General features: G+C 48.3%; 1 protein-coding gene across 1 annotated transcript; it reads right to left on the reverse strand.

Annotated features, from left to right (window-relative positions):
• Window positions 1-12020: 12020 nt before the first annotated feature.
• TEKT4 (tektin 4) lies at window positions 12021-18548 on the reverse strand. Its single transcript, XM_050317539.1, has 6 exons — window positions 18030-18548; window positions 17062-17132; window positions 15394-15537; window positions 14270-14492; window positions 13626-13780; window positions 12021-12347 (listed from the first exon to the last, which is right to left on the reverse strand). The coding sequence occupies exons 1-6, from the start codon at window positions 18546-18548 to the stop codon at window positions 12128-12130; spliced, it is 1332 nt and encodes a 443-aa protein (XP_050173496.1). The 3' UTR covers window positions 12021-12127.
• Between the last annotated feature and the right edge of the window lie 5327 nt (window positions 18549-23875).

The raw sequence follows: 23875 nt of genomic DNA on the forward strand, positions 1-23875 counted from the left end.
TCAATTCCTGCCAGTATTTTCCTTCCTGGTTATTCCTAAGGCTTGACTGGGTAAAAGCAATCTCTGACTATCCTTGCTTTAAAGCCCCAGACATCAGCAGCCACTGCCCCTTGGAGTTAGGGACAAACCTTGGCTCAAAAACCCACGAGGACAGTTCAGATTAAAACCCTCCTGGAGATGGAAAACACACGGATGTGTCATCACTCCAGAGGTGGAAAATATTCCAGTGCTGCTGCTTTGTCTCCTCTCGAGCCTCAACCTCCTCACTGCTCCTTGGATCCCCATCGGCAGGAAACGAGGGGGGCAATGTCTGGACACTGCACTTCCTCTTGGAAAAGTGATTTGTTTGGGAAGTTCTGAAAATTTTCTTCCCTGTGAGGGTCTAAAATTTCATTACTGGGGGGGAAAAAAAGCCCAGAACGGCGAAGGAGCTGGTGCTTTTCCCGAGGTGAGGCTGTGGCAGCTCAGGGGCTCCTCTGCTCCCAGCACCAGGAAAGCCTTTCCAGCCCCACATCCCGGAGATGCTTCCCTGGAGCATCAGGAGCCTGTCTGCAGCCAGGGAGGGGTTTGACAACTCCCAGACAAGGATGTTTGGATCCCAGAAAGGAGTGGTGGTTTCAGAGTTTCCACTGTGTGTGCAGTGGTTTGCAGATGACCGAGGGTGACGCCCCGGCCTGTGGGGTTTGATGATGGGGGTGATGAACAGGAGCCACTGGGAGGGCTGGGTTGAGCCCAGGGAGATGGGAGAGGGGCAGGAGTGGAGGCAGAGCCAGGATCCAGCCATGGAGTTTTAGCTGCATCTGGATTTGTGATGGCCTGGGTGAACATTTGTCAGTGAGTTTGTAGCTGCATTTTTAAATTATCTGGTTTGGGGGTTATTTTCTAGTGCTTTTTTTTTTAGCCTGTGCCTGTTTCCAGGGATGTTGAAGTGCCTGAATTCCTCTATCCCTCAGCAGCAGCAACTGCTGTGTCCCCACTGCTCTGTCCAGCTGGGAATTCACCTATTGCATGAGGAGAGATGAGGTTCCAAAACCTCCCTCCCTGTTACCTGCACACCCTTAGACCTGGAGGATTGTGTAGATTTAACAGCATTCCCTGCAGGTGCTGTGGGAAGAGAGGCTGTGCCTGGATGGAAACAGCCCCTGGATAGCTGCATATTCCCATATTCCCACCTTGCCTGCCCTGCACAGCCAGGGAGCAGAAGGATCTTTGCTGGTTGCTAAGCAAGCAGCTCTTCCCTCCCTCCTTCTCCTTGTCCCTGCTTGCACCTCTGACTCCAGGAACATGCCTGCAGTGTCCTGGAAATGTCCCTGCTCCGGGCTGGGCGGCTCCTTGGAAGCATTCCCGTCTCCCTGGCGAGTGCAGGCGGTGATTCAGCACAGGGAATTTACAGTAAGTCATTCCCAGGGCAGCTTCTCCCACACAGCAAAAGACACCCAGCCCTCCTTCGCCCTTCCCAGGGGAAAGGCAGCTTTCCTGGGGCTTGCCAGTGCTGACTCAGCCACTCTGGGAATTCAGCATTCCATGTGCCAGGGTGAAGCAGGAGGAGATGTCCCCACAGAGGGTCCATGTGGGGCTGTCCCAGTTGGGTTGTCCCTGCAGTGGGTGGGGTTGTCCCACCTGGGGGATGTTGGGGACACCAGGACACAGGTGCTGGCAGCAGCAGGACCATCCCATCCCATCCCATCCCATCCCATCCCATCCCATCCCATCCCATCCCATCCCATCCCCTCTTTGGAGCGAGCAGCACATTCCAAAGAGCTGGGGAAGCGGAATTCCCTGAAAGTTTCCCCAGGGAGATGCCAGGAAATGGCTCTTTCCTGCCCGGAGCTGCCGTGGCAGATCCACACGGGATCCATCCCCATCCCACTGCTCAGCCACAGTGAGAGCACAATCCCACTGGGAGAAAGCATCATCCTGGAATGCTAAGGGTGGATAATGGGATAAGGAATGTCAACAGGAACAAATCCAGCTCTAACCCTGCCTTGCCCTCATTCCAGCAGCGAGGGCAGAGCACCCCATTCCCGACCCAAGGAACTGCAGGTGGGAACACTGTTCCCGACAGGAACAGGGGGTTTATCCCCCTTTTCCCCATCCCTTGGACTCACCTCAGCACTCCCCTGTCCCTGCTCCCGGGCTCTCCCTCAGCACCACATGAAAGCTCCAGCGCTCCGAGGAGGCTGCACTTCCTCGCTGCGATCCAAGTGAAACTCGGAATGTGGGGCTGGGATCCTCGTGGAGCTCAGCAGCTGGGTTGTGTTTTTTTTGCAAAAACAGGGGGTGGTTTGTTGTGTTTTTTTTTTCTGGTTTCTTCACTTGCAGCAACTTGTGCCGGGTTCCTGAGCCTTTGTCCCGCTCCCGACTCCTCGGGACTCGCAGCCCGGGGGATCCCCCGGAGCCTCTCCCAGGGATGGAAATGAAAACCATAAAAAAAAGAAAAAAATCAGGAATAAAACAAATAATTTAAAAAAAAAGTATTTAAAAAAAAAAAAAAGGGCTCCACCACAGAACCCAAAACCACATCCAGTGCTCCAGCCAAGAGGGAAAGCGCTGGGATCACATGGAAATAATTTTTCTTCGGCATCTTTTTTAGAAAGGAGAAGGGAGGGGGGGGAAAAGCAAAGCCACGATGAAATCTCTGGCATTTGTGAAGGAGCTGGAAAGGTGGGAATGGTTTCAAGCTGAAAGAGAGAAGATTTAAGTTGGATATTTGGAAGAAACCCTTCCCTGGGAGGGTGGGCAGGCCCTGGCACAGGTTACCCAGAGAAGCTGTGGCTGCCCCATCTCTGGAAGTGTCCAAGGCCAGTTTGGATCAATCTGGGCTGGTGGAAGGTGTCCCTGCCCATGGCAGGAGGTGGGACTGGATGGGCTTTAAGGTCCCTTCCAACCCAAACCACTCTGTGATTCCATGATTTTAGTGCCCACACTGAAATCACACACTTGGGCATTTCCAGCCCTTGGAAAGGAACACATTGGTGGTTTTATTTAAAATTAGATTTGGGCTCTGAATTTATTTTTTTTTCCCATTCATTTTTTTTTTTCTTCTTCCATTTTGCAGCTGCTCCCATTAATTGCAAAAGGGAGGGGGGAAGACCTGGGTGCCCCTTGCAGTGCCAGCTCCAGCATCATTCCTGCCCTAAGGATGGTAAAGAAAAGCAAATCTTTAATTTTTGAGAAGAACAGGAGGGGAAAAGTGGGTTTGCTGTCTATGTCCTTCCTTCCTGAGCCATCCAACCAGGGGACATCACCTCGGAGAGGTTCCCATCCCTGCCCCAGCTCCCAGTCCTCCCACTGCCCAAACTGTCCCATCCTCCACAGCTCAGAGCCCTGGAGCAGGGGCAGGGACAGGGTGGCACCGTGGAAAAGGGGGTTTTGCACGTATTTTCAGGGTTAAGGAAGAGAGAAACCAACCTTGAAAACTGTAGGTGGACCTGGGACACGTAAGGGAGAAAAACTGTTTGCAGGGGACTTGCTTGGGGATGGGTTTGTACTGGATTTAATAAAAAGAGCAGGTGATTAAACAGATATGGTTTATTTTTTTAATTCAAAAATCTGCCTCCTGAGAGGGATTGGGGGCTGGTGGGGAGTGGGGCTGCCCCACATCAGAGGGGAGGGAGGGTTTCCACGTGGCACTGGTGCCGTACTGGGAGGCTCCCTCAGGAAGGACCAGCGAGGCAAAACAGAGAGGTTTGGTGCTGTCCTGGCATCCAGCTCTCCATGAGTCACCCTCTGGAGCTGGGCTGCTCCTGCACAGGCTCCCTGGAGCCTCCCATCCCCATCCCTGTCCCCCAGCAGTGACCCCCATTCCAGCCCCATGTGGATCAGGACGTGCCAGGCAGAAGCCTCCCAAAAACGTGCACGTGGAGCTCCGTGCAGGGATGGGGGGAGATGCATCCACAGCCTTTCCAGAGCTGCCAGGAAAAGCTAAACCTTACTCCTCCTCCTTTTGGAAGCTCCTCAAACAGGCTCTAGGAAAACAAATGACTTTGCCTCACCCGTGCCAAGCAAAACCCTTCCCCCCCTGCTCTGGGTTAAACACCAAATCCGTGGCATCTCCTCTCATCCATCACCATTCCCAGGTTTCCTGCTCAGCACCTTTTGTGAAGGGAGAAGGTTTTCCACGTGTCCCACCCCACTGCCCCCACAGCCACCCCGCTGGTGTTGCTGCATTCCTGGGGTCCCACAGTTCTCCTGCGCTCCAGAATGGAATGTTCTGGATTTTAGGCATTCGTGTCCTGGGCAGTGGAGGCACCACATGGCAGGATTTGGGTCTCCCTGCCCCCACAGAGCAACCCAGAGTGTGTCCTGAGCACCCTGTGCACACTTTGGAGAGGGTTTTTTTTTTCCCCTCCTTTTGTCACCCAGCAAATATTTCTGATTAGAACACAATTAACAAATAACATCGTTAGCCCTGCCGAGCCACGGGAGCTGCTTTGCAGCAAGTTCAGCCTTGCAACAAGAACCAAACACAAAGGTTATTTAGTCCAACACCCCTCAGTGGGCTGGGACACCTTCCACTAGTCCAGGTGGCTCAGATCCCTGTTTCCCTGATCCCTTGGGCTCCAGGGAGGACACCCTGGGAGGCCACATTCCCAGCTCTGCACCCCAAGGAACTGCTGGGACATGTTCTAGGTGTGAAACCATAACACACATTGCTGGATCCCATCCCACCCTCCCCATCCCAGCAGGAAATTCAGAGAATCATGGAATCATTCAGGCTGGAAAAGCCCTCTAAGATGATGGAGCCCAGCCATTCCCCCAGCGCTGCCCAGGCCACCACTGACCACGTCCCCAAGTGCCACATCCACAGGGCTTTTAAACCCCTCCAGGGGTGGGCACTCCCCTCCTGCCCTGGGCAGCTGTGCCAGGGCCTCACCACCCTTTCCATGAAGGAATTTTCCCTAATATCCAACCTGAACCCAGCCTGGCACAACTTCTGTTTTCTCCTGTCCTTTTGCCCACCCTTTATTGCTTCTTATCTCGAAGCAGAATTAATTAAACACACAGGAATGTTGGGATTGAAGTGCAGTGTTTTATGTGAATTTCAAACCTCATCAAATCATGGAATCATGGGATGGTTTGGGTTGGAAGGGACCCTAAAGAACATCTTGTTCCACCCCCTGCCATGGGCAGGGACACCTCCCACTATTCCAGGTTGCTCCAATCCCAGTCCAACCTGGCCTTGGACACTCCCAGGGCTGGGGCAGCCACAGCTTCTCTGGGCAACCTTTTCCACTGAAAAATCCAGGGGTAAAATGGGGCTGAGCTTCTGTGATTGATTCCATGATCCAGTGGGAATTTTTCCAGATGTGCTACTCCTGGCCACAGGTTCCGGATCCTGCTGTGGAATTCACGTTGGCAAATTGAATTTTGCAATAAAGATTATTTCTTTTTTTTTATGCTTTTAGTTAAGTAAATCTCTTCAAACACCAAAGGCCACCTGGATTCATCCCACCCAGCCAGGGTAACAGGGGGATTTATTCCAGCAGGAGCTGCCACCTTTGGCTGGATGTGTTTGGAATCCATTTTCACTCCCTCGGTGCACCTTGCAATTGGATCAGATAAACAGGGTTTATCTCAGCAGGGATGTTGAGGCTGAGCAGAGGGTTGTGTGATCCCAGCACATCGTTCAGCTCCTCCAAACCCACTGACAGTGACTTATTCCTGCCTTTCCAAGTGCTGCTGTTTATGATGGAGAACTTGAGAGGGTCATAAATATGATAAAAAGCCAGGCTGGAGGATTTGATTCCTGCCAAATCTCTTTATTTCAAGTACACTGGTTATTTCTATCAGGGGGCATCTTAGTAATCATTCTGAGGCTTGAAGTAGTTCAAAGAAGATTAATTTTCCAGGGGGGAAAAAAGCTTTTCCTAAAGTCAATTTTATCTGTTCTTTGGACAAAGCGTGAAATTAGGAGCTTATCCTGAAATCACTGGAGTCAAAGGCAGGTTTTACATTGAATTTAGAGGGTTATAAATCACACTGGATGGGTATTGTGGTGGAAAGCTGGAGCATGGAGGAGGGATGGGGCTGGAGATGTGCTGTGCCAATAAATAGATGGGAGTCACCCCAAAAACGAGGGGGTTTCGCTGGGCTGGGTGGTGGAGGTGCCACCTGAGAGCTTCAAACCTCACCCCAAATGTTTCTAAATCAAGATTATCTTTCCAACCTGGGCTCTTGTTGCACTTTGTGCCCAGTTAAATGCCCCCAAACCCTTGAAAAGTGAGGGAAAATGGACAAAATGGCTCTGAAAAAGGAAAATAGAGAGGAAACCCCACACCTGAGCTGGCTGGAAGATGCTGAACTTCTTCCCCCAGGAAAAAAATCTCTTGGGCTTTTCCATCCCTTTTTGCCTCAGGATCCTGCTGAGGTCCCTTCTGGGGGGTTCCCACAGATCTTGGGGCTGTGGCTCCTGCCAGGGATTGAAATATTGATTATTTCTGAGGGATTTGAGCTCAAAACCAACAAGGGCTCATCCCTAAGGGCTGATCCATTGGCATCTTATTGCTCACAAGGGTCACTGATAATTCCCAACCCAAAAATGTGCATTTTTGTTACCTCCCTCTTCCTTTCCAAACCCAAAACTCCCCTTTTCTCTCGATTTTACGAAGGAGTCTGAATTTCCGATGTCAGTCCTGAAAAGAGTGGAAGTTTTATCAGAAACCCTCATTACTGCACATGGACGAAAATTTCCCTGGATTTCTGATTCTTTTTGGTTCTCTGCTCAATTGTTCTGTGTATTAAACTGACCCTTTTGCTCAGCCTATTCAGTGCACTTGTTTTGCAGCAGCTGCCTGCAAATACTCACAAAGAAAGCACCAAAAAAACCAAACCCTCAGTGCAACAAACCCCCCCCCACTTCTGTGGCTCAGCTGAGAAAGGAATTAGAAGTAAAATAATCAAAAGGTGGCAATTAATAAAACATTCAAACCATCTTCCTGCTAAATGGGTTTTTTTTTAATTGAATTTTAGAAAGGGAAAAAAGAGGGTGGCCTTTGCTCTAATCATTTCTCTGATGGGATGGGTTATTTTTTATACATATTTATCCACATTGCAATCCCTGGTTTTTGGTGCAGAGTTAATTCCATCTGCCTTGCAAAGGAAAAGGCTGCCATTACTTCAAATTCCTGCTGCTGGAAGTGCCTCCTTCTCTCTGGGTAAGGGACTATTTAAGCAGGTTCCAAGAATTCCAATTGCCTGGAAGGGCTGTTTGGGTTCAAAATAATTCCAGTGTTTCAGATCCTCCTGCAAATCTGGATGTGGTACTTGGGGAGGTGCTTTAGAGGGGGCTTGGGAATGTCGTGGGAACAACTGGAACCCTCGACCTTGTGGAGTCTTTTCCAGCCTTAATGATTCTGGGATTCTATGAAATCTTCTCCTGGGGCAGCAGCAATAATTCCAGTGCTGATCCTGCCGGATCCCTGTGGGTTTTCCCACACTGCCAATATCCAGGGAACACCAGCAAAAGGTCAGGGATTGGATGGAGGAGCCTCCAAGCTTCCCACTGAGGACCTGAGCCAGCTAAAACTGTGGGAATTCAGAGGGATCTGGTTCCATCCTCTCCCTCTGGGTGCCTGCTTTTGCCGTGTTTGGTGGAATCCAGGCTGGATTGTCCCCCTCTGATCTCGGAAAAGGCTTCCTTGGATCTTTGTGGCCTTTGCTGCCAAACAGGCCATGCTCTAAATGGAAGGAAATCAGGAATGGGAGGCAACCAGATGGAAAGATTTACCTGTGGCTGCAAAACTTGTGCTGAAGGAGCCCAAATCCCATCCCAAATCCCATCCCTGTGGCTATGCCAGGTTTTCCAGCCAATTTACCACTGTTTTTCCCCTGTGCCTTTTTTTTTGTCATGCCAGCTCAAAGCTTCTCTCCCTGTCTTTCACTGATCAAGTCGAAAACCATCACAATAATCTGAAAAATTGGGTCTGTCTTGCTGGGAATTAAACACTGAGGCTCCCTGCTGGTTTCTGTGGAGGGTTCGTGCTCTCAAATGTCACAGGAAGTTAAATGTGCCCTGGAAATAATCTCATTTCTGCCCACTTTGCTTTTCATCCCCTTTTACCTCCACATCAATTCTTATCCCCAGGAATTGAATCAGGGGGTTGGACACGGTGACTCCCCCAGGGGGACAGCTGGGAAAACAATCTGTCACCTCTGATGGGGAAAGACACTGCAGGATGTTCCCTTCTGGATCTTTCCAGAGGATGTTATTTCCACCATGAAAATGATTTTTTTTTTTTTTTTTTTTAAGTGGGGGTATCAGAAAGGGTCAGGACTGGTCAAAAGTTGGGATCGTTCAGCCTGGAATAAAGAAGGTTTTGGAGTGATCCAATTGTGGCCTTCCAGGACCTGAAGGAGATGACAAGAAAGGTGGAGAGAGACTGTTTGAAAGGGCCTGGAGGGACAGGACAAGGGGGAATGGCTTCCCACCCAAAAAGAGTTGGATTATTGGATATTGGGAAGGAATCCTTCCCTGGGAGGGTGGGGAGACTTTCATTTCCCAAAGGCAAACAGGCTGTGAAGAAAAAAAACCTCTTATCAGCAGAGGGTGACAAATGTGTTTGGCTGTTGGTTTTCTTCTCTTTCCCAGCCCATTTTTTTCATTTTCCTTTACTTATTATTAATTAAAGGCAGAGGTTTCCCACGCTGTGGCCCCTCCTCTCACCTGCTGGTGCTTGGTGTGGGAGCAACACTTTGCTGATTGGAACCAGGGGGAGAGATGGAGCAAAGTCTCAGGCAATGTTTTCCCTGTCCTACCCATAAAAGTTTGGAAAATCCTTCTTGATAAAAGGAATATAAAGTGTCCTGCAGTATTCTTTTTTTCTTTTTTTTTTTTTTTTTTTTTTTTGGTGAATTTGCATCTGTAATTAAATATAAAAAGTGTGCAGGAGGAAAAAGCACAGCTGGGCTTGAAAATTTGTAGTTATTGGGTTTGTTTGGTTTTTCTTTAATTTAATTCCTCTCCATCCAGCAGGGTGGGATGGGATGGATGGAGCAGGAGAGCAGTGGCTCCATTTCTCTGAGTGCTCCTGAGCACTTGGTTCATGATGAGCTGCCAGGGAGAAAAATGTAAAGGTTTGTTCAGCACCATAATCAGGCAAAGAATTTGTAAAAAATAATCTCTGTGACAGATCATGTTCCTTCTTCTGCAGGAAAACAGCTTTTCTTTGCCCTCCATCAATTGTGGTGGTGCTTTTTTCACAATTTCCCTTTGCTGGAGAGGGGCCAAGAGCACTTTAAAGTGTGATTAAAGGATTAAAGGACCTGCCTGGAGCTGTTTGGACAGGACACAGTGATAGGGGTTGGTTTCTCCTCTGGTCCCAGCACGTGAGTGCCTGGTCATGGATGAGACCTGAGCTCCACCTTTCCCTTTCCCAAATCCATCCTGGGCTGGCCTAGCCTTGCACCTTTGCTGGGAGCTTTGGGAAGGCAAAGGGACAGGGTGGGTGCCTTGGGGGATTTGCTGCTCTCCCTGATTTAGGAAAGCTTTAATTTGAGGGAAAAGTGGAGCTGGGCATTTACCAGCACGGAAAAGAATAATGGAATCGATCCTTTGAGTCAATCCAGTGATCCAGGCTCAACTCTCCATTAGAGAATTCTGCTTAATCTTCCCAGAGCCACGGGAATGATTTGGTTCAAACTCCAGCTCCACCTTTCTGTGCTTCCATTGCCACCATTTGCCAGAGGAAAACATTGTTTATCTAAACCCCACTTTCATTTGCAAGATGATTTTTTAGCTTTTTGCAGTCACCAGGTCGGACCATGAAGAACATTCCAAGTGATTTTGATTGAAACAAGTATTTATTTTTCCTGCCAAATGGCAGCTGGGAGAAAACCAGGCTGGCAGCGCTTGGAAATCTCCTCTCCCTCTGGCAAAACCTGACTGGCAGCACGGAGAGGTGGAGGCAGAGCTGGGACATCACAGGGGAATTAATGAGGGTTTGAAGACAGTCCCCACAAAACTCCTATTCTGGGCAACCCCCAAACTGACATTTATTTACAGAAAACATGTAATTGAAATGTCAGAGGAGAACAATTAAAAGCATCCAGCGACGTGGATGTCAATGGGAGCAGCGCTGGGATTTTGCTTTCAGTGCAAAGATGGATTGGGGCTGGTTTTTCCCTTTTCAGTCATTCCTTAATCTCTTTTCAATGTCATGATTTATTAAATACAATGTGGAGCAGAAGAAGAAGGTTTTAACCTCCAGCACCTCAATCGATTTTGCTCCAGCAGTAGCTGAGGGCTTAGATTGTAGCCATATTTGTAGATACTCATACAATATATAATATTTATATACACACATTATGTATATATCATGTATGTGACTTATTACATATTTTCTATTATATATTAATGGTTTAAAACTGAAAGAGAGTTGGTTTGGATGGGGTATTGGGAAGAAATTCTTGGCTGTGATGGTTAATAATTCTTTAAAAACCATTTCCTAAGTGTTAATGAAGGAATCCCACCGTGGGTTGGGTTGGAAGGGACCTTAAAGCTCATCCCATTCCAAGGCAGGGACACCTTCCATGGACCAGGTTGTTCATGCCAGGGCTGGATCCATCCAGGTGGGATTTGTGCATCCAAAGGCTGCAGCCAAGGGAAGAGCAGCTCCAGCTCCACCTGGGGCTGCACACCCAGAGGAAGCCCAGGAGGTGGAAAAAGCCAAGCAGGAAGGACCCCAAGCAGGAGGATCCACGTTCCCTGCAGGATTTTAACCTGCCAGAAGCACTTTCAGGTTTCTCCTGGAGTTTTGAGGTTCACCCTCAGGTTATTCCCTTTTTCCAGCTGCTCAGACAAGGTCATGGAAAACCAGTTCAGCCCTGGACAGTTCCTGGGCTCCAGACAATCCCTTTGCTGCAGAACATCCTCCCCTGAGCAGCCAGGGGGTGGAACCAGATGATCCTTCCAGCCCAATCCTTTCTGATTTCTCTCCAACAAGGATCCAATGCTGGGCCTATAAAAACACAATCACGGAGAGGAAATCTATTATTAAAAAAAAGAGAAAATCCAGATTTTTGGAGCCCAAAGGCTGTGAAAGAGAGGTCTGGGTGGGAAGCCCTGAGTGCCAAGCCTGTTTTCAAAGGAATGGGAGCAGCTTTCAGCAGCAGAGGAGTGAACAGAACACAAATAGCTGGGTGGGGGAAAAACAGCTCAGCTTAATGGGCCCTGCTCAGCCTCCCAGAGCTGGGCACAAAAGTTCCTGGCCTGGGGTTTTTGTGTGTGTGTGTTTGGCCTTTGAGGGTTTTTTTTTCTCCCTCTCTTTGACCAGCTGCTTTTTAACAGTTACAAAAAACCCTCTGTAATACAGGAAACCATAATGGAAATTCCTTTCTGTGTCATCTCTGCCCCGTTTTTGGCGTGGCACACAATTAACCAAGTGCCCTACTAATGGCTGAGTGACATTTGCTGCAGTGCTGACGTGTTCTCCATTAGGGGTAATAACCCCATTCCCTGCTGCCAGAGAATGGCTGGAACACTTCAGGAGCTCAGTTCCACGTGCAAGTACAAAAGTCAGGGTTGAATTCACAAGCTGCTTCGTTGGTTTCTTCCTGAAAAAGCTTCAATTTGTTGACCCGAAGGTTCCAAATCCTTGGCCTCATTTCAGCAGGTGCCACGGGCTTGGAGTGGATTTGTCAACGGACCAGTTGTCACCTGGGCAAATTTTGGGGGTTTTATTAAGGATGTTTGAGCAGCTTGAAGTCAGTCCCCTGTTTCTTTGCTGCTGGTGGGATCCTCAGTTTTGTTGCTCTCATTTCAAGCTAGAAATGTTCTGTCTGTACATTGTTATTATTCACAAGACTTATTCACTCGACATTATTTCATTATTAGGGTGAAACCCCCAAGTGTAAATTGCTATACACATATGATAGAGATATATTGCAGATGTAATGAATTACCTTTAAGCTGTTTTAAAGTCACTGTAAATAGGTTTTACAGGAGTTTTAAAGGGAAGACTCAAAACCCACAAGGCAAAACTACAGCGAATCCAGCAATTCTGTGAGCAATAATACCCATTTATTTTATATGAAAGATCCTAGATTTTTTTTCTCCACGCTTGCCAAGGGCTTAACAGAAAAGAAGGAGCTCTATTTTTCCCCCGGATTTGCAGAGTTAGTACAGAAATCACTGCTTGTAACTGGCTACTTCCAAATCCACGGGGTAGCGGATTCGGAAGGTCATGCACTTCTCCCTGTCAATGAAAATACTGTTGGCCTTCACAGCTATTTCCTTCTCCAGCTTCATCCTGGTCTCCTCCAGGTTCTTCAGGCACTGCTCAGATTCCATCAGTTTTCTCTTCAGGGCTTCAAGGAACACCGTGAGTTCTTCCACCTCACTCACCAACCTGCAGGGGATTACAGGAGGGAATGAGGGAGAGCTCAGAGAGGCGGGAATTGGAGTGGGGATAAAGATCAGCAGCTCTGGAATCGGGAGATTCCTCAGAGAGGAGCTCAGGGAAGGCCAAGGAAAGCAGAGTTCACATTCCCAGCCTCCCGTGGTTTGGGGAGTACCAAGAACTGATCTGGGGAGTACCAAGAATTCATTCAGGCAGTACCAAGAACGTCTTTGGCTGCTGAGCACAGTGGAATTGTGCATCCTCTAGGATTGTACTGGGAATTATCCATCCTCTAGGATCGTACTGGGAATTAGAGGGCAACTATTGGTAAATAAATCACCCAGTCTGAGTGAATCAGAGGTTTGTTTGGAGCTCTGCTCTCTGGTACAAAACTCAAGAGAGAGAAAAGTCTTTTACTCCACAAGTGCATCGGGTTTTCTGGAAGCAAAGCTCCTAATGGGACCAAAATGGGACTTTTCATTGGAAAGGATTGGTTGTCCTACAGTTTTTAAAGCAGATTATTCCTGAAAAATCAACCACCAGCAGCCCTTTCCTTTGTAACCCTGAGGCTTGTCCCAGAGTATTCACATTCCCAGCATTTGGAGCACAATTCCCTCACACAGAGTCCCCCTCGTGGTGGGTTTTTGTTAGCAAGTGATCCACGTGCTGCCAGATATTCTTTAGATTGTCTAAATCCAAGAGAAACCACCCAATTCAGCAGAGCTGAACCTATGAATTTTCTGTTTGGTGACACATCAGGAGAAAATATTTAAAATAAAATATTGGAAATAAAATGTTTAAAATAATAATGTTTAAATAATATAATATGATGCAACATATTTAATTTACATAATAAAATATAATAATATTTACAATAACATATTTTAAAATATTTACATTAATAATATTTAAATAATATCATATAATGTAAATATTGTAATTTAGATAATGTAATATTTTAAATTACATATTTAAATAAATATTTTAAATAATATCAAAATACTTTATATAATACAATGTAAAATAATATAACTTATATAATAAAATATAATATAATAAAAATATTTACAATAACATATTTAAAAATACATATAATATATATATTTATATATTTTTATATATAAAATATATAATAAAGTATTCCTTACACTGATCTGTTGAATTATTTGTGACTTATATCAGAACCCAAACTGAGTAATAAAAGCTAAAGGCTGTGTGTTACCAATAAAAAGTGGGAAAACTGGTACTTTGGGATAGAAAAGGCACTTGGAGAAGTTGTTTCCTTACCTGAACTGTGGCTCATCCTTGCAGAGCTCGATGTTGGGCCTGAAGGACCTGTCATAGAGCCTGGTCTGAGCCACTTTCAGGTAGGTTTCCTTGTCCCTGATGGCTTTCTTGAGAGCAACAATGTTGGCTTCCTCCTCTCCAATGTCCTTGAGGTTCTGAGGACACCCAAGGAAAAGAACTGGTTAAAAAAGTGGTATTTCCCTGTGCATGGATAAACATCTGCTCATGGAGCACACTGTAGTTCTGACCTCATATTTGATCAGAATTTAGGAGAAATTAAAGTACAAAAGTGGTTTGGACCTCTTTATGTTTACTATTACACTGAGAGTCACATCCTGGCTCTGAGAAGCAGCAGGAAATATTCTGCAGCCTGTTCAAAGCCTCTTCCATGCCTGCCATGGGATAACAACCCATCCCACCTCCAGAAAGTGCTTTTATTGTCAATCTTACCTTAATTTGATTACTTTAATTGTAAATTTGATCAAAAAAAAAATAAAAATCCAGCTATTTTGAATGAGACTGAGAGTGTTTGACACCAGACCGGGACTACGACATGTTATAAGCCAAATCTACTGTGTTGACCTTCTCAGGAGAACTCACCTTCTCCAAGTGCTGAACTCACCTTCTCCAGGTGCTGAACTCACCTTCTCCAGGTGCTGCTCCAGCCTGAGCTTGGCATCATCCAGCTCCCTGCAGTGGTTGTCGAAGGCCTCGTTGACGGTCGCTCGCTGCATCCGCAGGTCCTCGGACACGTCGTGGATGATGTTGTTGATGAGGGAGCGCAGCTGCACAGAGGCCAATTTTTCCTGCTCTGCACTGTAAATGTTGTCATGGCTGAACTGGGCCCAGGTCTTCGGTGTGGAGGCGCTGGAAGGAGAGAAAGACGGGATAAAATGGGGATGTTGCCCTTTAAGGAGATGACCTGAAGCTGGTTCTCTCCCTGCAAAAAGTGCCAGCAACCTCTGAGCTGCTGCTGCAGGGTAGACTTGGCATGAAGGAAGAAGATTAATCCTTTAGCAAATAGAAGAAGGCTCCAGGGAGACCTGAGAGCCCCTTCCAGGGCCTAAAGGGGCTCCAAGAGAGCTGGAGAGGGACTTGGGACAAAGGATGGAGGGCCAGGACACAGGGAATGGCTTCGAAGTGACAGAGGGGAAATTTAGGTGGGATATTGGCAGGCCCTGGCACAGGTTGCCCAGAGAAGCTGTGGCTGCCCCTGGATCCCTGGAAGTGTCCAAGGCCAGGTTGGAGCAACCTGGGCTAGTGGAAGGTGTCCCTGCCTGTGGCAGGGGGTGGCACTGGATGATTTTTAAGCTCCTTTCCAACCCATTCCATGACTCCATGATTTCTGGTTACACTGGGCCACGTGGAGCAGCAGAAGGAACCACAGCCCTTGGGACAGGACATCCCTGAGAGGGGAGGGGGAAGCCCCCAGGCTGATGTTCCACCACTCCTGTCTGTGTGCAGGAAGCAGCACCAGCCTTTCCCAAAGGAATGACTTGCCTTCCAATGTCCAACAGCAAGTCCCAAGAGGATTTAGATCAGCCCTCAGCAGCACAAAGCCAATTATTGCCAAGAAAAACCCCTCCAAGCTCAGCCTGCCTGTGGATGGCCAGCTTTGCCATCAGGGCTGGTGGCATTAACTCTGTTCTGTGTGTCCAAGGAAGCAGAATCCCCCCTTTAATTCCCACCACTGTCAGCTTGCACTGCCTCCGAGGATGTTGTGTTTTCCCAGGGTTATTCCTGGAGGAGCCTGACAGGGATCACTCACTTCTCCTCAAACTTGACGGAGCTGGGGTGGGACTGGATGTCGGTGCTGTCGTTGCTGTAGTTCACACATTTGTCATCAATGTGATAGGTTTCCACCTTGTCCGACCAGTCCAGCTCACAGAACTCCTTCTGGATCCGATTGGAGCTGCAAAGTTAAACCACACATTGTTAGTGGGGAACATCCCAACCCCCAGACCCACCACAGGCACTTTGAAGCTCAGCTTTGGGCTTTTGTGCCACCACAAACCTTCCCTTTTGTCTCTACAATCCTACCAATCCCTCTCTCCCACAGCCACCTCCTGGAAGGGCACTAAGCCTGATTTAGGTGGGAGATTGGGAAGGAATCCTTCCCTGGGAGGGTGGGCAGGCCCTGGCACAGGCTGGGCAGAGAAGCTGTGGCTGCCCCATCCCTGGAAGTGTCCAAGGCCAGTTTGGATCAATCTGGGCTGGTGGAAGGTGTCCCTGCCCATGGCAGGGGGTGGAGCTGGATGTTCCTGGAGGTCCTTTCCAACCCAAACCATTCCAGGATCCCACTGTCCCAGACCTCCAGTCCAGCTCTGGGCCTGCTGAAGGCTTGGAGCTCTCACAACCTGAGACAAAGGAGTGGTTGCACTTGGGATTTTACACAATAATCCTAAAATTTATAGGGTTTTTGCAACAGCGTGGACAGGCAGGTTTGCCCAGCACAACATTCCATGCACGGTGAGACATCAGGGAGTGCCAGTGGAAGCCTCATCCTCCCTTTTCACCAACACATGGAGCAAATCTCACATTTCAGACCTCCCTAAAGTGACCCCACACATTCCCTGAGCTCTCCTGTCCACCCTGTCCACACAGACAGTGCTTGGAAGACACAAGTCCAGGGATATTCAGATTCAAACTGCTGCTCTGCTGTCAATTAGTCACACATAACCAGTTAATTAACGTTATTTTAATTACAAAAGCCTGCGGGTCGTTGCCAGCTGGGAACAGCAGATGTCACTCTCACCCAAGGAATTCATACCCTCCTGGAAAACCCGACTAAAATGGGACTAAAATGATCTTAAAAGAATTACAAAAAGGTAAAAAAGCTCCTCTCACACTCTAATTGATGTAACAGAGCTAATTTACATTATTTTGCGTTTATAGCCATTCTTTTTAAAAATAGTATTTTATTTTAAATGGTGGAATAGAAGTAGATTTTTTAAAAAAAAAAATTAAAATTAAAATATCAAGGTTTCCAGCAGTCAGGTCCGTTCTATTGACGCATTTTAGGGGTCAGGTAACATCTTTCCAAAGGGTTTGTTGGAAATTCCAAGCACATAATCCTTTGGAAAAGCAGTGGACACCCACGCTGGCACAGAAGGTACAGATTTAAAGTTCACACTGACATCTGGTGGCAAAAAAAAAACCCTCCCTTTGAAAAGGTGACATTCCTTTAAACCAGCCAGTAACACAAATTCATCACAAGGTGCAAGAATCACCCAGGTAATACTTTTATAACACCTGAGCTCAGTGCTGGCAAAAATCAGCCACAATTAGACACCAGGACTGGAAATCTAAATCTGCTTTTTAAATGGAATTCCCACAGCCCAGGAGCACTGGGGAGGTCTTTATCCACTATTCCCACGCCCCAGGAATTATTTGGCTCCCTAAATCAGCTGCTGAAGTTGCAGGGAGAACGTCCTACCGGATCTGGTTGGTGGCTTGGATTATGGTTCTTTTCAAAAGATCCCGGATATTCCTGATTAGATCAGCTTCCTAAAGAAAAACAGGGATATTTCTGTGACATCCACAGCAGGACTCGCCCTCCTGCCAAGCAAGGTGAGTTCAGTGGTGGTGGATGAATAAATAAAGAGCTTAATCAAAATAAAACCACAGCTGAAGTGGGAGAACACTTCCTGCAGTGGGTGAGCTGGTGAAATAAAAATTTAAAAGGGGTTTAAAGGGTTACATTTATAATAATTGAAATTATTTTGAGGTGGGGAGTCAGGCTCCATGTAAATAAAAAGATATCCAGCTCCCTGGGAGCTTTTAAATGGAAAAACCTCCCTTTAGCAATGGAAGTCTCTCACTTGGAAAGAGTGAAATAATGCAAAAAGAACGAATTCCCTCGTGGAATGACCCAAAATATAATTGAAAAGTGGATTCCCTGGTGAGGAGATATTAAAATCTGACATTTAGAACTGAACTCCTCCTAATTAATGGCAGTCCAGGGCTGCCAGGGGGGAACAAGCAGGAGGAAAGGGGGAGGAATTTTCCTAATAAATGATTTTTCTTAACTTTGAGAAGAGTTAAAAAGTCAGGTTGTTTGGCTGGAGGAGCCGTGGGTGTTGGATGGAGATGAAATCCTTTGATCCAGGTCCCTCAGTGCTGTTGGACACCGTGGGACAACCCGGGGCTGGTTCCTGGGAGAAGGTCCACATTCCACGAAGAGGAGCATTCAGAGGGACCTGCTCTGCTCCAGCCACACTCACGTGACTTTAAACACTTTTTAAATAGAGGAAGGACTTTAAACAATCCTTCTTAACACTTGGAGTGACACAGAACTGTCCAGGAGGGTCACTGGGCCTTGGCACTGCAGAAGAACCTTCTCCTGCTGCCCAGGTTGCTCCTCATCTCAGAGGGGGCTGCCACCGACTTCAAGGTCCCCCTCACCTTCAGCAGCTGCCTCTCCACCTCATCAATGACCAGGTCCGGGGGCTGCCTCCTCTCCCGGCACTGCAGGTTATCGGTCACCACCCCGTAGGGCACCTCGGTGGCATCGAGGGTGCTCTGCAGCCGCAGCTTCTGCGCCGCCAGCAGGTTGGTCTCGGCGTCCAGCTCCATCACCTCCTTCTGCAGCTCCACCCGCCAGAAGTGGATGTCCTGCAGGCGCTGCGCCAGGGTGGTCTTGGAGTGCTCCTGCGCCCTCTGCGCGCAGGCGGCCGCATGTTTGGTGAGGTGCTTGGACTCGGCCCGGTCGCGCTCCGACTCCTCGCCCACGGTGTACGCCTGGTTGTAGACGCGGGCGTTCCTGCGGTGCCACTCGGGCAGCTGGTACTTGGAGGTGCGGAAGCCGGCCATGGCCATGCCGCAGCACGAGCCGGGCCTCTCGTCGCGGGCGACATCGCAGATCTTGCCGGGCAGGGGGCAGGAGGGCACGCCCGGAGGCACCGGCTCGTCGGGGAGAGCCATGGCGGAGCCTCCGCCGCCGCTCCCGCCTCCCGCTCGGCGTCCGCCCGTCACCGCGGCAACCGCCACACCAATCAGGAGCGGCCGCAGCGTTTAACGGACACCTCCGCTGACCAATCGCAGCGAGGACTACGCCCCGAGAGCGCCTCTGATTGGAGAGTGCTCCGCCTGTGCCCGCCCCCCCGCGCGGCTCGTTGCCATGGCGACGGGGACACCACGGTGGGGGTGTCATGGCGGCGGGCGGGGCCCGTGGAGTCGTGGGTTCCACGTGGAATCACGGCATCCTGGAATCGGAACAGTCAGGGTTGGGAGAGACCTCTAAGACCAACAAATCTAACCATCAGTGTACCAGTGTCGCTGTAACCCCTGAAACCCCAAACCACATCGCCCGGTGCCAGATCCAGACGCCTCTAGAGCAACTCCAGGGATCACCAAAATGCGTCCACCACCTCCCCGGGGCGGCCCCTTCCAACTCCTGACCACCCAAACAGTGCAAAGAATTCTTCTAATATCTAGATCTTCTCTCTCTGATCTTAAGGCCATTTCTTCTAGTCCTCACTGTAGGCACAGCAGAAGACACTGGTTCCCCCTCACTGCAACCCCTGGGCCTGGGGCTCCACTTTTCTGACTGATGCATGGCCCACAATGACACATTTTTTTGGAAATCCAGGAAGATCCCAGCAGGATTTCAGCCCAGCAAGTGGTGGAAGCCAAGGAGAGTGCTCTATATTGCCCCCACCACGTTGGCCCTGGGACCCAGAGAATCCCTAGAGGGTCCCAGCCCTGCGGCATCCAAGGGGTTAAAATTACTCAATTGAATCCATTTCTGCACTTCACTGTGTTCTTACACTCAAATGTTCATTTTGAAAGCCACTCGTGTGACTTCGGCCTTGACACAGAGCAGGTGTTGATGAAATGCAGCTGCTGCATCACCTGTTTAATTGGCACCTGAGCAGATTCAGCTGCTCCTGGAATCAGGATGAATTTTGGGGTTGCCATCACTCTGTAACAAGGAGGGGAAAGGGAAAAGGGGGAAGAGAAAGAAAAGAGGGAAAGGGAAGAGGGCACACCTTGTGTTCGGAGCCCGCAGCACAAGGAAGGTGCTGGTGACAACAGAGGGCACTCTCGCCCTTGCACAGATCTCCGTCTTCAGTGTCATTTTGATTCAGAAAATAAAAAGGATGAAACCTCGTTGTGTCCCACCTAACCCTCCCCTCTGGCAGTGTAAAGCTGTTCCCCCTTGTCCTGTCGCTCCTGTCCAAAGTCTCTCAGCTTTCCTTGTGTTAGTCCAGCCCTACCTTCCTTCTCCTTCTCCTTCCCCTGCTCGTGGCCTTCTCTGCATGAGGATCTATGCAAATATTGCATTTTAAAGTACAATAAGCTTCCAGGAAAAGCCCTGCTGAGCTATTCACAGTGAAAGTCCTTGGTATGGAAAAGACTTTATTTTTAAATAAGGTCTCCAACAATTTGTTATTAAGTGGTTTGTTGTTATGTTGGGTTTTTTTGTTGGTTTTTGGGTTTTTTTCTCTAAAGGTTTTAAAAGAGCTTTTATTTGTGACATCAGTCAAGTCTTCCTGATCCAGTGCAGGGATTACTCCAGGGAGCAGTTTTAGAGTTCTTATCCCACCTGGTCAATGTTTCCAAGGACCAAACAGATTTTGGGGAATATTTTCACCAGGCTGTGTGTTGTTTGGGGTTCTTTGTCAGTCTAAGCCCTCTTTGAAGCGTTCATCACGTCCTGACAGCCTGAACATCATTTTGTTGCAAGAAATAAAAGCAAAATCCACTGGCACCATTGGCAGATTCTGGAATTCCCTTCCTTATCCAGGGCAGATCCAGACCCCCCCTGTTTCAAAGCCATCCTGCCACTCATAATGTGCCAGCAGAACATATAAATTATTAACAGCTCTTCAAGCTCAGGGCACCAGCTGACAAAACACAGCAGAAGGAAAGACCAGAAATGTTTTCAGCTCCATCTTTTGGATTAGGAATTTTCTTGCCTGCAATCCTTCTAACAGGAAACCTCACTCACCTGAGAGCAGCTCCTGATTCTCCACATCCACACCGACCAGCACAAGAAATCCTGGGCTCAAACTGCTTGAAACAGGGGGGACAAATTCTCCTCCTGGTGCCCCACTTGATAGAATTCATCTCAGTTTTCCTGGGAGCGGGACATGGTTTTTTAAAATTCGATTTTTATGTAATATTGTTTCATTAATTAAGCATCGTTATCCATTTTATCTGCTGGCTGCACACCCCAGCAGTGAGTACCTTAACAGGGTGATGGAGAAGAAAACACAGCACATTCATCCCCATGATAAATAGGGCGAAAATGTGGTGAATTAGTTCAGAGGAGAGAAAATATGGACAATTATTTTCCATAAGGCAGCGTCTGGTACTGACAAACTCTGCCTGAGAGCGACAGAGCACAGGAATAAAGAGATTAAAGAGCTGGGAAGGGAAATTTTTGTTTCAATATCAACAGAGTGTTGCGTTTCAGCTTAAAAAATAAACACACAATAAACATTTCAGCCTCAGGAGCTCTGATGGTTGGCAAAGGACTGAGACCAAAAGCCATCTAAGAATAATTGTCCTTCCATCATCTCATATCCCCGAGATCAGAAACCTCTCTGCTGGCTGGAATCTAATCAGCCCTCCTTAGAATTTGATAGATGCAGATAACATTCATTATTTGCAGCATTATTAGCACTTCTTTTTAAGAAGAGGTTCTTTCACAAGCAAAACAAAGCCTAAATTGAGTCATTCCAGCAGGGATGAAACCCCCCAGTGATGGCTCCATCTCCCAGCCTGGTGTCTGGGAGCAGAGGCTGTTTGAGGAGACCCTTGCAGGAGGTGACAGCGCTTGGAGTGGCAGCTGCCAGTGCTCTGTTTGTTGGCAATTCCCACCAGCTCAGGGAGTTTTTCCTTCCTGAAATCCATCCTGACAGGGCAGCGTGGGAGAAATCCTTTTCATGACAGTTCTGGTCCAACACTGCCCCTGAACGTCCTCATGGAGCAGCCTGGAAAGCTGCAGCTCCAAGATCCAGCAGCTCCAAGATCCTGCAGCTCCAAGATCCTGCAGCTCCAAGATCCTGCAGCCCCAAGATCCTGCAGCCCCAAGATCCTGCAGCTCCAAGGAGGATGGGATTGGAGCTGATTATTCCCAACCTCCAGTCAGAACTTCTCTGGGCAAAGTGAGGATCTTTCTGCCCCCACAGCAGGGATGTCCAGCTTTATTCCTCAGGGACACTTGGAGGTTGGGAATAATCAGCTCCAATCCCTGTGCTCTCCTCTCCCACCTCACTGGGAGCTGCCTCTGTGGCAGTGGGTGGGTGGGATGTGCTGCCTTCCAGACTCCAGGGGGACAGGAGGGCTGGAAAGGGGAGCTGGGGAGTGTCTGGGGGGATTTCTGGCTTGGGAATGTGGGCTCTGAGCTGCTGAAACAAAACCAAGCCCCTCTCCAGCACTGCCTGGTCCCTTCCTGCTGCTGGCAGAGACAACTCTTATATTATTTTATTATTTAAAAAGAGAAAATCTGGTTGTTCAGCCCTTCAGTGGAACCAACTGGTTCAGTTCCAGGAGGGAAATGAGATCACACCGATGTCTCCCAGCAGAAAATCTGATCTTTTACTTACAAATATAAAAGATCTCTTTAAGATCTAAGGACAAGCTCAAGATCTAAAAGTAAAAGACCTCTTTTTAAAAACTTTTCATCTTTTAACCTTCAGATTCCGCCCTGCTCTTTCCTTTTCATATCCTTTTATCCATAATTTTATTAGATTCCCTTCTGCTCCTCCAAACATCAGCCTGAGGTCACTTTTTGGAGGGTGCCTTCCTCCCAACCCAAACCTGGCACGTGAATGTGGGTCCCACACTGGTGGCTGGTGGCGTCAACACTGAATCCTGATGAAATCCTGATGAAATCCTCGGAGTCTGTTGAGTCTCCTTCCCCAAATTGCCTTTGGATACAGTGCCCTGTGCCCCAGACCTGCTGGAGTGATGAGTCACACACCTTTATTTTCGCTTTCCAACGATCGCTCCCCGTCAGGGAAGGGTGTCCTGTGATTCTTGCAGATTGAAATCCCCGTGTGGTGTGTGCTTGCACCGAGCCCTTCTGCAGAAATACGAGGCTTGGGCTGCCTTTTTGGTGTTTTTTGGGTGTTTTTTTTTACTCTTTTCTTAATTTATTCAGCTTCAAGCAGCCACGTGGTGCTAATCAGGCAGTTTGCTGCTGACCTGATGGAGTTCAGCAGCTCCTGTTTAAAACAGAGAGGGAAAGAATTTCCAGAGAAACCTTTTATGATTCTTTTGCTTCAGCTGAATACCAGGAGGAGCCCTCAGCATGGACAGTGGTTTTCCAGCACTAACAAATTCCACAGTTAACAGGAAAACAATCCCTTCCTCCCCCACGGCCGCTGCTTTCTCTGTGTGGAGCCCAGAGTTTCGCCCTGGTTTGAAACCAGAGCTGAGCTGAGCTTCATTTTCCCAGTTTTTTCCAATTTTCTCATTGAAAACAAAGTCTCCCCTTCAGCTTCCTCCTCTTTCTGCAGCCAAAACCTACATGTGCAGGCAGAGCAGAAAGCAGGGGTTTTGTTTGAACAAGCCCAGGCCTGGGGAGGGTTTTGTCTGGTACAAACCAAGGCCTTGATCCTGCACTGAGATGTCCTGGGAAGAGCCTTGTTTGGACTTGGAGCCCCTTCCATGCTCCTTGTGGGCTCCATGAGCCAGCCAGGGCTTGAGGGCTGGGATGGATGGCCAGAGCCTGTCGACATCCTGGGGGACATGGCCATGAGCTCTGCACAAATAATGCATAAATTAGCAGAGGATTTTGGTTTTTAGCTCAGTAATTCCCCTCCCAATCCCGTGTTTCCTTCAGATTCCCCTCAGAGCTCTGTGTGGACCCCTCCATGGGCTGATCCTGGAAGAATAAAACACACAGGGAGCAGAAGCTGAAGGTTTGATTGTTTCCTCTTGGCATTTCTAGCCCTGCTACGAGTCATTTGTTGGTAAATAAGGATTGTTCCTCAAACATAAACTGAAGACAAAGTCACTGAAACCCCAGTGATGGTGTTAAGGTTGGAAAGGACCTTCAAGTTCCTCCTTAAAGCCATGGGCAGGGACACCTTCCACTAGCCCAGGTTGCTCCAAGCCCTGTCCAACCTGGCCTTGGACACTTCCAGGGATGTGGAGCCCCCAAATTCCTCTTACAGGTCTTTTCCAACTGTATTGATCCCGTGGTTCCAAGCTGAATTTCATCCCCGTCTTTGCTGCCGGCGGTTTCCATGGATTTGTGTCTTGAGCTGCTGCCAGAGCCTGGACATGTTGCTGCT

This window comes from Myiozetetes cayanensis, unplaced genomic scaffold (assembly GCF_022539395.1).
Source record: "Myiozetetes cayanensis isolate MyiCay16 unplaced genomic scaffold, myiCay2020 scf20-37, whole genome shotgun sequence".
In the NCBI taxonomy this organism is placed as follows: domain Eukaryota; kingdom Metazoa; phylum Chordata; class Aves; order Passeriformes; family Tyrannidae; genus Myiozetetes; species Myiozetetes cayanensis.